The sequence below is a fragment of the Cololabis saira genome, chromosome 5 (genome assembly GCF_033807715.1).
Source record: "Cololabis saira isolate AMF1-May2022 chromosome 5, fColSai1.1, whole genome shotgun sequence".
NCBI classification, from domain to species: Eukaryota; Metazoa; Chordata; class Actinopteri; order Beloniformes; family Belonidae; genus Cololabis; species Cololabis saira.
The window spans coordinates 27,803,556-27,819,169 of NC_084591.1; the positions used below are offsets into that span (position 1 = coordinate 27,803,556).

The window sequence follows — 15,614 nt, forward strand, 5'->3', positions numbered from 1 at the left end:
GGAAAAACTATGGGACTCCTGTGAAAGGTTCATTTTGAAAACATTCTGTTGCGCTGAGCCATTTCCTGCCTCTGTAATTTCATCTTTTTTTTTTCCTTGCACAAACTCCTCCTCCACTTCTAGCCAGCAGTGATAAGGGGAGGTGAAATTCTGGAGCTGTTGCTTTATTTTAAGACCCAAAAAAAAAAAGACTTCCTCTATGCCAGTACTCCCCCCTCATACATGGTCTGTTTTCTCTACTGCACCCACCCACCCACCCACCCACCCACCCACCCACCACACACACACACACACACACACACACACACACACACACACACACACACACACACACACACACACACACACACACACACACACACACACACACACACACACACACACACACACACACACACACACACACACACACACACACACACACACACACACACACACACACACACACACACACAGCTTTGTCTGTTCTTGGTAAAGTTCTCCACGGACAGCTTTTGCCATAAAAGGCAGCAGATGCCTCCATCACCTCACCAGTTCAGGGGCAAATCAGGGCAGACCAGAAGGCAGAAGCGGAGGGGAACTCAGGCCGGGCACGTCTCCAGTCTGGGGGGAGAGTCCCAGCCTGCCTGGCACCAGCAGGGAAACGCCTATTACACCCGAAAACTCAGGAACCTTGAGGAAGTCAGAAGTTTGAAACCTGTGTTGCATTAGGACTTTATACCGAGTTGGATGGCAAGAAACAGAAGATGTATCAGCAATAAAAACAATAAGGAAATGATCTTGTATAGCTGGGTGACTGAGGGGTCAGTGCTGCAGCACAGTGGAGTGACTGACTCGACAGCTGTTCCACTCCGTCCGTTTGCCACTTTTACCCTTTCGCTTTCCCAGCGACACCACCTCCCCCCACCATCAAGCCCTCTTCACTCACTACCTTTACTCTTTTACAACACCACAGAACACGCTGAAATCATACTGGCTCACTCACATACACACCTGTGTATCACGCACACAAAGGCAAATCTGGCTGCAGCCCCCTCTCCCTTTTCACGGCCGGCCCAGCTGGTCCAACAGCTGTGTCCTGAGCCTGATCCCGGCAGAGGCTCGGAGAAAATCGAGAAGAAGCTAGTTCTGTCTGGTCTCAGAGCCTGTTTGTGCAAGACTGCTCAAACATAAATCTGCTTGGCCTCAGACTTGAGCAGTTATCAGCTGCTGTTTGTTAGGAGACGATGTGCCAAAGGAGTTGTGATGACACTTGGTTCTGAAACAAAAGCTCGTGTCTAAGGAGGAGCAGCCCTCTGGCAGGTACATCACGATCCGAGCTCATTATCAGAACCTGGTTCCAATTAATCCTGAAATTACGCAAAACCGCTTTACCGAGTTGTGCTAAAGAATTAGCTCAAGTGCTGCGATAAAAGTACTACAACGTGCTCTCAATTCCTTCACACAAAGACATGAATATTTTTATTTCTAATTGCTGTGAACACATCCAAACTCTGACACTTGTTCAGCAATCCCATGTAATGACCTTCCTGTGAATGTCTTAAGGCTGAATTATGCTTCTGCGTCAAAATGACGCCGTGTCTACGGCGTGTGGTTTGGATCGACGCAGAGGACACGCCGTCACCTGCGCCGTCACTGACGTGCACCTCCTGAAAATTGTAACTACGCGTCGAGGAGACGCCGTCCACACGCAGACCGAGAGGGCTGTGATTGGTTCGTTTGAAAGCGAAGCATTTCCGGTTTCCGGTTTGAATCAGTAGTGAACTTCCAGGGCTCTTTTCTTCGTTTATATGTGATTTTTTTTGTTTTTGTTTTTTGCACAATAGTTGTCCTTATCTCTTTGATTTACTGTGACCCGAAAAAGTCGGATAAACCATTCAGAAAAAGATCGCTAACTAGTGGCCGCGGGGGGTACTGCACCGCGACCAAATGAAGAGACGGAGAAGTCCGAAGGGTTCAGCACGGCGTCACGGCTGCGGCATGTGCTCTGCGTTGGTGTGACGCAGAAGCATATTTCAGCCTTTATGCTGTGCAAAGAGATCCCTTATCCCAGCACTCGAACACAAATACAAGTTTCTGCAGAAAAAGCCAACTTTCAGTTAAACTTAAAGATACCTATAAGAAAAGACACACTGAGAAGCAAAAATATACTTTAAAGGTTACTTTCTGGCTATAAAGAGTTCTTGGGTTTATGATGTGGCCAAGAGAGGTATGAGGCCCCACAATCAGAAGCCTGTTATCCAGTGGACATCAAACATCGATGACTGTGTTCATTCAGACTATCAATAGTTTAGTTTATAATCAAATGAATATCAGGATGTTGCTCCCATTTTATGAACTGATTGTGGGTGACACAGTGGTTAGAGTTTTAAAAGAGAGAACTGGAAATTGCTTTAACATGTGTAGATAAGACCAGAAATGAGTGAATGAACTCGACCATTTTGTAAAAACAGCAACTTCAGGAACAAAACCAGAGGAAACGCAGGCAGACTGAGCACACACCAAAGCTAAACCACAGCAGCCATTACAGGGCTAAAATAAGTCACAGTTAAGATTGGAGTAAACTTCACCCTTGTGTTGCGCAACTATGTGAATTAACTGCTGTGGCTTCTTCCTAAAGTTTGTGTAGTTTTGAAAGAGTTTTGACACAAAAATATCTTGTATTGGAAAAAATAAAACTAAAAAAAACAAAAACAAAGATGATGCTTTAAGAGCTTGCAACATCAGTAGTGTCACTAGGCTAGGGGATGAAGGCAGCACTGGAAATGAGAATTAAAAGCACTTGGGCAGTCCTACCTAACGCATGCGCGCACACAAAAAAGGTAATTCAACCACTGACCTGAACCAGCACACTTCTGACCACCCCATCACAGCCTTGTCCTCCTGTGCTGAAATCAATTCTCAACTCTGAGGGCTTTTAGAGTGTATAAAGGACCTCCTGCCAGCAAGATACTAGAGCCTCATCAACATCACAACACATGTAAAGACAGGAAGGGGTCTGAGGCAAGATAAGTACAAAATGCTGATTAAGCACTTTGGAAATGCAACTGTGCTGGAAGAATGTTAGCTCTTACACAGAGTTGAGGCAACTGGAAGTGATTGGGAAACAAAAAGGGTCTGGGAAGCAGAGTGAGATTTCTCTACAAGCTGATCAATAAAATCTAGTTATTTGACCAAATGGTTACCCCCCTCGTTACTATTCATCACCTTATTCTGAACATTAATTAGGGATGGGCGGTATGGACTAAAAAATGTATCACGATAATTTCTGGCATTTATCCTGATAATGATAAAAATGAGGATAAAAAAATACCAATTCAACTCCACCTTTGTAACTATAAATCTATCTCGCTCTCAGATCCGCCATGTTTGTTACACAAAAACGTCATCAACGGCAATTTATCCTTTTCTTTCTTTCTTTCTTTCTTTCTTTCTTTCTTTCTTTCTTTCTTTCTTTCTTTCTTTCTTTCTTTCTTTCTTTCTTTCTTTCTTTCTTTCTTTCTTTCTTTCTTTCTTTCTTTCTTTCTTTCTTTCTTTCTTTCTTTCTTTCTTTCTTTCTTTCAGGCTCATTTCCTTCCTTCCTTCTTTCCTCCTGCTCTCCTTCCTTCTTCCCTTCCTCTTTTCTCCCTTCTTTCCTTCTTTCCTTCTTTCCTTCCTTCTTTCCTTCCTTATACGTTGTGCGTGGATTTAACGCAGAACCATAATTGAGGCTTTACACAAAAACGTCATCAACGGGAATTTATCATTTTTACCGCAAGATGACAAATTCTTATCGTGAGGAATTTTTTTGACGGTATATCGTGAACGGTAAAATATCGCCCATTCCTAACATTAATGATTACCCTCAAGAAAACATGTCACTCAAAGTTATCAGGCTAGCAGGCTAGCAGTTATACCTGCCTCCCAGCCAAGTGTATTCAACCATTCATCAACCTTCACTGGAGGAGGAAACAAGTTAGAGGCAAAGCTGTAAAACAGGTATGCACCACTTAAGTTTTTGTTTTGGCCCAGCTCCTCCTTAGGTTGTGAAATAACTAGTTAATATCTTGAGGTTGTAGGTTCATTTCCTGATAAAATAGGTGCAGGAAAAGTTGTCGCCACCATCCGACATGGCAACGCAACAATAACACTATCCGCTCTGTTCGTTACATCTCAATTACACACCATCCCGAGATCCAAAGACTTGTTCTGCTCAACATTACCATCCACACAAGTCACAAAGCAGAGGATGCTTCAAGGCATTTGCCCCTAAGGGCCCCAGCTTGAAAAATACACCTGTCTCAGTAAGAGGAAACTTCAAGAGGAAAGTACACACCCAGTAGTAATAATGTCAATCAACATGCAAATGTAAACTTTGTTAGGGGTTGACCTTGCCATGACTCTAACACATATATTTACTTCAACTGCACAGATTCTCCACAGGGATTAAAACAATGACTGGGGTAGTTGTTTGGCTGGCTTTGCTAGGCACACTAACACACAGCTCACCTACCAATGTGGGTCATGTATTCTCTAAGTATAAGCCTGCTCCGTCATATTATAGCATTGGAAATACTGCACTTAGGAGGCAACTTTTAACATATAATATAGGTCAGAATATTCTCATTTTAGGACCCCCACAGGGGCGTCAATTGGGTATGGCAAAGTATGGCAGCCGCCACACCTTGGCTTCAAGGGAAAATGTAAATGTTTGTTTTTTAAATACATTTATGGAATTACTCTGCGTCTATTTCTATTGATTATTCTATTACTTAATACATATAGAATAACTACAAATGCAAATCCGAACAACATGATCGATTTTCACTAGTTACACTGCAAAAACTCAAAATCTTAACAAGAATATTTGTCTTATTTCTAGTTAAAATGTCTAATTTTTAGTCAAAGAAAATCTCATTACATTTAAGACAAGACTCAAAAACAACCATTTTCACCTGTTTCAAGTAGATTTTCACTTAAAATAAGTGGAAAAATCTGCCAGTGGAACAAGATGTTTTTTGCTTGTAATGAGAAGATAAATCTTGTCACACTGGCAGATTTTTCTACTTATTTCAAGTGAAAATTTACTGGAAACAGGTGAAAATTGTCAAATAACAAGTTATTTTTCTGGTGATGACTCTTGTTTTAAGTGTAATGAGATTTTTTGACTTAAAATTAGACATTTTAACTAGAAATAAGACAAATATTCCTGGTAAGATTTTGAGTTTTTTGCAGTGAGCGAGACTGCATTTGAAAAAGTTCCAATTTTCTTGACCACACAGATAAGCTACATAGCAGACTTCTGTGTTAGTATTTGCTGGACGTGTTGATTGATATTCTAGTGAAGTTCTGTGACTCGTACCTTGCCATACCTTAGTAAGACTGAATTGACGCCACTGGACCCCCACCCAAAAAAAATTAAAATATCACAAACACAAAAAGAAAGGCAAAATGTATGTATGCACCTTTCTTTTTAGTCATAAATTGATTTTGCCTTTAAAAAGAAAGCAGAAGTGTTAAATAATGAATCAGACAGCATTGTTTCTCTGGTTTCTCAGCCTCTGCTCGTCCCTCATCACCAGCTGCTAATCTGCTGTTCCCCAGGAATGAAGGGTCTCAATACTTGTGTAATTACAGTGGAAAAAAACACCCATTTCATCAGTGTGTGGAGCTATCGACACGACAGATTTAAACACGAGCCACTAAAGACTGTGATATAGATTTGTCGACAGGCGGGACAGAAACACAACGTGGCTTCTCGGTGTTTGTAAAAGCAGTCCACGTCAAAGTTGTGACAATTCCGTTCAAGTATGAAAAGGTTCCGATGTAAAAGGGATTAAGCATTTCACAGGCAAAGCTTTTACAAGACGATTTACAGAGTTGGGATGAGTTAAAGTTGTTTTACCTTAGTACTTTTCCGACAGCCTGAAGCACCATTTTGCAACTTAGCCCGTTTTTGAGTTTTTCTGAGAGTGCATATCCGTCTAGTCTCCAGAAAAAACAAGGAATAGTCCCCCAACCAGCACTTAAAACATGGAAAAAAAGATCTCAGGATTGGGCTCCCCCGGACTCTTCAGGTTGAACCTCGCCGTCAGCTACTCTGATGCGGGGAAACGTGTGCCTCACTGTGTGAGAGCAAAGAAAACTTTGGAGACAGACTTTACAGGGCTCAGCCTCTCGTCCAATCAGAGCGCAGGGATGACGAAGTGGGCGGGGCATAGTGACGTCAGCGTCTGCCATGTGGACGTGCTTCGTCCCTCCGCGGCAGCAACAGGTGGTCTGCTACCGACCGCAGTGAAGGAGTAAAGGCTGATTTATGGTTCCGCGTACCCCAAACGCAGAGCCTACGGCGTAAGGTACGCGGCGACGCGCACCGTACGGTGTGCGTCGCCGCGTACCCTACGCCCGACGATTTAACGCGGAACCATAATTCAGGTCTGCACCTACATTTGGTATACTGCTTAAATTAAAGAATCCTTTTTGTTCTTCTTAAATTTAAAGTTTTTTTTTTTTAGTGTTAAGGAACATTAGCCAACTATGAAAACTCAAATTCAAACAATCCTCGTAGTTTTGAGGATTGAAAGACTGGTAACTAAAGAGAAGATATTTTTGATAATAATGGGTATGCAAAATCTCTGCTGGGGAAACATGTATACAAAAGTTGAAAAAAAAAAACGAGTTTCGGCAACTTCACTGGTAAATTTCTACAAATTAACAGCAATACGTTAAAAGTGTGTATTGTCACAGAGTCACTTTTTTGTTTAAAACGACTAAAGCTAGTGCATCATGCATGCTGGGACTGTAAGGCACATTCTCTTTTGATTCAGAGCCTCACCTCCAGTTATGACAACGGTTAGACGTGTTCAAACAAGCATTTCAAAGCTGAAGAACCAGTGGGGAAAACATTTAGAGGTTTCTTTACATTTCTGTAGGGCAAGGCTTTAGCTTTTGTGTGAGAGAATTGTTTGGGGGGGGAAAAAAATTGAGACTTTTAATTTTAAAGACATGAATTGAAGCATGATTGAATGATACATTATAATTATATCGTCAAGAAAAGCTGAGCCAACAACAAAAAGACAAGAGGATATGAACAATGGCTGTAGGAAGACATTCAGTCATGAAGATTACGGCTACTGTTGCCAAACTATCATTCCTAAACCACTCTTCCCTCTAATTATTGCCTCACAACAGACATTCCCCTCTTATTCTGTCTTCATCTGTTCTGTTCACACATTACTCTATCCTTTTCTCAGGTTGATTTTGTCACCTCACTCCATCATTATATACTCTGGTCAAAAGAAAGAAAAAAAAAGGTTTTCCCTCCATCTCATCAAACACAACTGGTGGAGCCAACATTGGGGATGAAGACAAGAACAAGTTCCACAGTCTATTACAGCACAGACACGCTAGTCTAGTCTATGGACTCTGTGGAGCTATGTTCAGTCCTTGTAAATGGGTTAAGGCAAGTAGTGTGAGAGAAAGATAAGACGGAGATGGTTGTGTGTGTGTAAATACATGTGCAGCACATCTACACTAGGGATGGGCGGTATGGACTAAAACATTTATCACGATAATTTCTGGCATTTATCCCGATAATGATAAAAATTACGATAAAAAATTCATTCATTCTCTTTCTTCTTTCTTTCTTCTTTCTTTCTTTCTTTCTTTCTTTCTTTCTTTCTTTCTTTCTTTCTTTCTTTCTTTCTTTCTTTCTTTCTTTCTTTCTTTCTTTCTTTCTTTCTTTCTTTCTTTCTTTCTTTCTTTCTTTCTTTCTTTCTTTCTTTCTTTCTTTCTTTCTTTCTTTCTTTCTTTCTTTCTTTCTTTCTTTCTTTCTTTCTTTCTTTCTTTCTTTCTTTCTTTCTTTCTTTCTTTCTTTCTTTCTTTCTTTCTTTCCTTTCTTTCTTTCTTTCTTTCTTTCTTTCTTTCTTTCTTTCTTTCTTTCTTTCTTTCTTTCTTTCTTTCTTTCTTTCTTTCTTTCTTTCTTTCTTTCACCAACGGGAATTTATCGTTTTTACCTCGAGATGACAAATTCTTACTGTGGAGAATTTTTTTGACGGTTTATCGTGAACGGTAGAATATCGCCCATTCCTAATCTACACACACAAAAGTGTGTGTAGCCCCATGCCAAAAAGGAGCACATTTACCTGCTGCTCTTTCATGTTTAAAACTAAATGTGTAACACATGAGACTGGAGATGGATCATTCCGATGCCCGAGCAGTGGTTCTTGGTGTGGGTCCAGCAGCAAAACGCTTGGGCAAGAGGTGAGAGATCAGAACAGCACTCTTTGCCTGGAGCTAATTATAGCACCAGCCTTCTTGGCCAGGACTGCTAAGAAAACTAAAAACTGCAGGGATGGAGGAGTGTGGGAGGACATACTAGGAATCTGGTTTAGTATGTTAAAAGCAGCTTAATCACTTACTGCGTAAGCAGACTAAAGAGTGAGGTGGAGAGGGAATACAAGGATCCATAACCAGATGTGAGGGTGTTTGAAATTTGGACCTGGGTTTTAATTTTAAATGGACCAGTTATTAAAAGCAAATTACATTTTTTAGTGCCAACATATTAAACTACAGCACAGGATACCTAAAATGCAACATTTTCACATAATATACTCTAATATAATCCTGTTACCAGCTGGTCTAATACATATCATAATATGGTTTGTATAAAGAGCTTTGCTATTCATTACAGTGTAATTGTCCAGTTAAAGTTGTTACTAGGAATCTTGAGAAAACAGTGTGCTGCTGTAATGGAAATCCCATGCTCAGGGAACTTTCCATTAATTTGCCTCAAAGTATTGGAACCATGCGGTCACTTAAAATAGAAGTGGTCCATTCAAGATCACTGGAGCTTGGCCTTTACAGTTGCTTTGGCGAATCCGGCATGAACATTAGAGCGCAGTAACAATTTAACCAATTAAACGGGCAGTATGGAGTCACACCTGCACGGCTGTTATGTGAGCAGGGGGAGACAGATGATGCCAGTGTGCTCTGGAAGTTGGACCTCTTGCACAATGTCTGACGTGGATGGAAACCAGCAAGCCACATACCACTGTCTGGCAGACAGAGATTTATTGTTTCTTCTCTGCTATAACGTCATGCTCACCTTCCTTCCCTCTATATACAGACATAACATGGCATCACCCTTCAGTTCCCACTAAACCAGATGTTGTTCCAGAGAACAGATTATTGGCACCATAAATCATAATTAAACACAATCACTTTTTCAAAATCAAACAGGTGACTCTGCTCACCCGTTTGATAAAAATCTGGATGAAACTAGCAAATGTCACATTTTGATTACTTTATTTTCCATTCTTTAAAAAGCTGCACATTTTTTATAATGACACCATCTCACGTGCAACCTCCTTGTACTACAATTTACAGACACCTGAGTGAAAGGCTGCCTTTACTGGCTATTTACCTGTAAAGCACCCAACCCTAAAGTGTAGACCCTGTTTTGAAGGGGCAGTCCATGTTACATGTAAACACATGTTCATATGATGTATTTTATAAGCCAGGCGACTCTACAAAGTAGTTTAAAACATGGTTAATCCACTTCAGAACTGATGTGTATAAATTACCTAAATCAAATACTGAAATTGCAAAAACATAAACTAACATTGTTCTCATGGTCTGTTTTTAGTTTTTTTTTTAAACTAAGTTTTAACTATTATTTTTCCTTATGTGGCTACACCATTTAAAATAAGCGGATGCAATCTGTTCCTGCTTCCAGTAGTAGCATGTTCAGTGTCAGTGTTCCGGGGGCAACATATTAAGTATAGAAATACTTACTGGAGTTATGCCCAGTAATTATTACTACCTGCCAGGATACATGCCTGCTAACTTTGGAAATATTAAAAGGATGGCAATACGCTGTATCCTTCAGGATGTCTTAGCCTACTATTTCTGATGAGGACTACTGTCTAGTAGTAGTTTATTATTTTTGTCTGTTCCACAGAAAGACAACAAGATTGGGAGTTTTTCCTTCCTTTAGAGCACAAAATATAATATAAAAAACAGTAACAGCAATTTTCAGACAAGTTGAAAACACAAAAAAAAAAACTCAAAAACAAGGCTGTAAAATGTACAAAAATACTCATCAATACCAAGAAGCTAACCAAACTATTTTAACATTAAAATCTAAACGTTACACGCTGATCCAATCATAATATTAAATCATGACTTTAATGCAAAGACCTAACTTTACCAAGACACTCTACATAAGGAAGAGAGAAGTAGAAAAAGGCAGTTTATGGAAAGACTGATGTCACTGGTCATACGATTTGTGACGTCTTAACGCTTTATCTGATCTGTTAAAAGAGCATGATAACTAGCGCGTTGACTGATCAGACCAGCAGATAAGACGAGGAAAAAAACAAGCTGTATGCAAGAAACAATTTACAAAATTCAAATCATCACAGAACTGACGTCATAACGTGCCAGTCCGGGGTGTTCCCATGTAAAGTGAAGCTGATATGTTTTGTTTTTTTTTACTTAACTTTAAATTTACACTGGGTAACAACAACAAAATGGACTCAAGAATGTGAAAAATGATTCACTTAAGGGGAGAGTATTGGACGAAGCATGTGGACCAGCACCAGTCTCCTCACTACAGATATGGATGGCTGACCTAACAGGTTGAGTCTAAAAGTCAGCCGATGAATTCCACCTATCAGAGACGAAGAAAAAACAATGATTCCAGTTGAGCAACGTGTGACTCACAACCTTAGCAGATGCCCTTTGGGAGCTCGGAAACAGCTCCAGCCCGGGGCAGCGAGACTAAAGCACAGGCCAGCCAGAGGTAGGTATTGCACCACATTAGATTCCCCCCCCAAAAAAAAACAAAAAACTGATGGTAATAGAAAAATAATGCGAGAGCAGGTGGTATTTTGCTATTTAAGAAGTGTTGGTTTTGCATTCTGGTGTGTGGGAGGGTGTTTAGGTAAGGACTGAGCCAGTAAAAACTGTGCTGACTAAGGTCTTTGGTACCTGAGGGTTGTCTGCAGGCCCAAATAAAGGTCAGCAGGGCCAAGAGACACACTGAGCCATCCGCCACATACCTTAATACCAAGCTCATAAATTATCAAGAGAGTGTGATTTTAGCTAGGGGGTACTGTATTTGCTTGCCATGGCTTGAAAAATATATAAAAATGCATAATATGCTACTACTACTCTTCCTTCTTAAAATGAAAACAACCAATCCCGAGAAGTTAATCTTGATCCCAAAAACGATTAATTCCTTTACCTTTTACTTCTAAAAAACAATGACTTGTGTGCTGCATAAAACCTGAACTTGTGAGGCCTATATCAAACACCTGTTGTGTCGTGTAAACAAAACTTGACATAAAAAGGGCATCTTCAAAACTGCCAAGGAAGTCTACAGTCTTAATGAGATTTTGCACTTCTGTATTATATGTGCAGGGCATAAAGTCGCATTGCTTTTACATTAATGTCCTTGTATTGTAACTGAAAATAGCTGCAATTGTAGAGGTGACAATGAGGATTCATGCCCCTGTTGTTTATTCTTTTTAAACCTCTTCTCTCCCTTCGTTCATCACTGCATTTCTCTCTTTGCCTGTTTGCTCTCTTTCTCCCTGGCTTCATCTCTCCTTTGTTCTGCATTCCAGAAGGGGATGGGCTGCATGCAAAGACATGCCTTCACTGTGCATGCACAACCTCTCTCAACAAAGAGGCAAAAAGAAGCAAGCGTTACAAGAATAACAACTGAAGGCCAAGATCATGAGTTCTACCAAGTAACAGTTTAGTGAGACTTGGCTTTTCTTGTTTAGGAGGTTCATACGTGACCTTGATGAGCAAACACAGCAGCAATGCCATTAAGGAAAAATACCTGTCCATTTAGTTGCCTCAACGTGTATCTGTTTCCATTCAAGCATGTCTAACCCAATGACAAGTCGGGTTAGCTTGGATTTAAAAAGTTGAACCTTTTTTCTGTGCAAACTTTAAGGCATGCAGGTGATTTCAGTGAGTAGAAAGAAAACAAAGGAGCTCCTGCTCTCACTTGTTCATGGCTGAAGAAGAAGAGGCCTTTGGTAAATGAGATGAGAAATACCAGACTCATGTCCAGACATTTATAAATCCCCCTCACCATGGATACTACATAGATACATGTCAGCTGGGATGAGCCAAAACAGAATATGAAGATGAAATGGGAGAGAGAGAAAAAATGATGAGGGAGGAAGTGAGAAAGAGGGGAGTTGGTGATATTAGTTAAGTGGGTTGGGGAGTTAACTGAGGTCCAGGGAAGTAGAAAAACAGAGCAGAAAAATGTTGAATTAATTAAAAGAAGTGTGGATGATGGAGCAAAAGAATTTGTATCTGGGTGGGAGACTGTCACAGCATGCCCAGAGCACCCGTTCACTCCTCCCCACATTCCTTACTGGAGGAGAGTCTCTATCCATCTCATATTTAGCACCTTCAGAAGCCAAACACCTGTCTGTTAAAAGCAAACACACAAAAGAAAAGGTACTAGGTATGCCCCCATAGATTCCTAAGCTACAGTTTAAGGTACAATATAATACAATACCAAGACTAACGGTTAAACAATATCAAAATATTAGAGGAAGAAATAAGTAAAAGAATCAAAATCTGTCATTGTTGGGCCAATCCTGGCTAAAATAAACTTTCAGGAAATCAGTATTTGACCTAGTTTTAGCACCATGTCACCATTTTGTGAGAATTTAAGATAAAAAAAATGTTGTACAACTAATGAACTTTGATTTTGATTTAAGAGATATGTATTGCTCTTTTCTGACCTGTTTCAGGTCAGGTTTTTTTTAGTTTAAACCTTTTGGATTTGGACAAAGAATCCCCCTACGATCTCTACGAACTACCTTGGACTCAGTTGAACCTCCACAACTGGTGGTAGGATCAACCTTTTTTTTTTAACTGGATGAAGATTACTCTTGTTCCTTGATTCTCTGGACAAAAGGACTTTACAAAAAAAAGGAACTCTAAGGAAGAGAACGTTCCAATCTCAGACATTGAGATTTGTGTGTTTACTTTGATTGCGATTTGTTTTATTTTGTGAATTTCAAATACAAATCATTATTTTCAAACTTAAGTTGTGTCTGTGGTTTTCATAAACATTGGACTCCTCATTGAACCTTTGTTACAACTGCATGTTAGTGCTTTTGAGGAACTAAGGCAAGGACTGATGCTGATAGATGACCTTACGTTACCATGAGTCAACTATAATTAGCTTTAATATCGGCAAGACATGTGCTCCTTTATTCTCTCTATACGTCTGTGCTCTCCTCACTCAGGTGATGAGACATTGAGCTGGAGGGAAAAAAAACCCCAACAACTTTGTATCACCAGAGCGTTTATAACTTAAAGTTCGACAGACGTGAGTACTTCAAGCGTAGTTGTGTGCAGTTATAATTTTCATTCCTGAAGGGAAACTGATAAGTGTTCCCCAAGGATTTAAGTTTTCCTAAACTTCTAATAAACCTCAGAGAAAAATAAAAAATAAATATCTTTCCCTGGAAAGTGAGCGATAACCATGGTACAGTGACTTGGACCCACACAAGCTTGCTGATTTCCTCCCCGCTGATAAAATTCAGAACATTTCTGAACCAAACCAAAACATTTACCTGAAGATTACAGCTACAGTGAAACTAAACAGCGCATAGGAGGGTTTAACTTGTGGGAGGGAAGCATTCCATGCCTTATAAATACAGATATGATTTAAGTGTGAAATCAACACTGCCATCTAGCGGTAAAAACTCGGGACAGCGATTCAATTACTTTCCCTCTTCAAAGCAAATCAAGTTAAATGCTTAACCTTTTGGTGACTCGCACGCCAGTGAACTGACACTGAAGATAAACTAGTTACTTTTGCAACAGAGTAAGAAGAAAACTGGAGGAGTTGTCATCCCTGGAAGTGGCCTCTCAGTGCAGACACTGAAACACGAGGGAGGACCAGGGAAGTTTCTGATGTAAGGCAGAGGAGGAGACGGATGGATGGAGGAGGTGGTGATGGTTTGGGGGGGTGATGTAGGGTAGGGGTGGTGGGTTTGCGGTCAGACACAGGATAATGTTTGCCCAGGAGCACAAGAGGCCGTCTGTGTGTGTGCATCTGCGAGCATGAACGTGTGCGTGAAAGCAGAATGGAAAAACATTGAGGGTGACGGAGGGAAAAAAGAAAAGCCATCACGGAAAAAGAGGTGACGGCAAGTGAAGGAGGGTAGGGTTGCACCCATGTTTGCAGTTAGTTTTTAGGTGAGCTATGATAGGCTAAAGGGTGAATAGACCTTGGAGAGTCTGAAAAGAGACTTGGCTCACTTGGAGTAGCTTTCAGATTTGTGCTCCAAGGCTGCCTTGCCCTGATCCAGCTCATTAACTCCAAAGTAAGGGCGTTTAGTCACAATTTTCCTATTGAGGGGAATGTGGCTGCATACGACTTATAGCACTTCCAACGAAACGCACACCACAGAAAACTGACCTGAATGTACAAAATGTTCCTTTAGTACTAAAACTGAATTGGTGCCGTAGAGTCAAATTAGGCGACAAGAACAAGGCAACAGTGTTGCACATTTATCTCTAACTGTATTGAACACAAACAATTTGTTCTGACACCTCGTGTTTAATTTAATTGTGACAACTGAGGAAATACTTTCACAAACTTCTATATTTTTACAAAAGTATCTTTTATTGTAAACTGAGGCCAACATTAATTCAAATTTGCTCAGGAGATAATGATTTACCAGCTGATAATGTCAACAAACTGCCCTGAACATGCCAAAATGCATTAGCATGCTTCCTAACACAACTCTATTTGCAGAGCCCTTTAACACAACAAAACACAAAACACAAGTCTTGTGTTGGGTAAAAGGCCAGAGCATAAAAATGGGTTTTCAGGCTGGTTTTAAAAATGACGGGGCTTCTCTGATGTGCGGCGGCAAAGTGTTCCAAAGCTGCATCAGCCGATTAACATGGATCAGTCCATTTTTATACATATTACATAAGTCTACATTCCCTCGGCTTGTGATAAAAAACACAACAGACACAAGAGATGAAAAGTAGTAATTTGAGGGACCCCTTTCCCAAAGGAAGTCTCCATTTCCTGAACCGGCAGACAGAGTTAAACTCAGACTGTCTGGCATGTTGGTTTTTTGATTTGTTATTTCAACCGAGACCCATGCCTTGCTGCCCTTTAACCCCAAAAACAAAGTTGTTGAAATAGGAATATGGGAAAAAAGCAAAAAGTCATAGGTCTACATTTTTTTTAATAGCTCTTTAGGTTAAATAATTACTGTATCCTAAATGCACTTAAAACAAAACATGTTTTCAAAAACTAAGCAATATTCAAGGCTAATTTAACAGTACCGGTATTCAGAATGTAAGAGAAAAATGTTTCCTTAAAAGTCTAAACAAAACGTTTGTACTAGCTCTGTGAATGATGTAGGCCTTTGGCAAAGTACACGTTCTCCTTTATTGTACCATGTGATTTTTTAAAGCACTCCACGTAAGAGAGTAAGAACATCATGTGTCCTTCAGCCAGAACGCGCCCTGTGCAGTAGTTATCTCTGAAGAGCATCGCTGGAGTTGTCACAACAGCCTCTGAGGGTCTAGTTGGCTTTGAAAAATGGCCAAGTCACACCTGCTGCTCC

The 15,614-nt window shown here is 40.3% G+C and overlaps 1 protein-coding gene across 4 annotated transcripts in view; it reads right to left on the bottom strand.

Annotated features, from left to right (window-relative positions):
* Positions 1-15,614, bottom strand: part of mob2a (MOB kinase activator 2a) — a 67,997-nt gene that overhangs the window by 12,326 nt on the left and 40,057 nt on the right. The window contains exon 1 of one of the 4 annotated variants that reach the window (XM_061721444.1): positions 5,885-6,085. The exons of the other annotated variants lie outside the window; for them this stretch is intronic. Coding sequence (XP_061577428.1) covers positions 5,885-5,916 — 32 coding nt within the window. The 5' untranslated portion in view covers positions 5,917-6,085. Of the gene's footprint in view, positions 1-5,884; positions 6,086-15,614 lie in introns of those variants that run through there. 4 annotated transcript variants of the gene reach the window in all.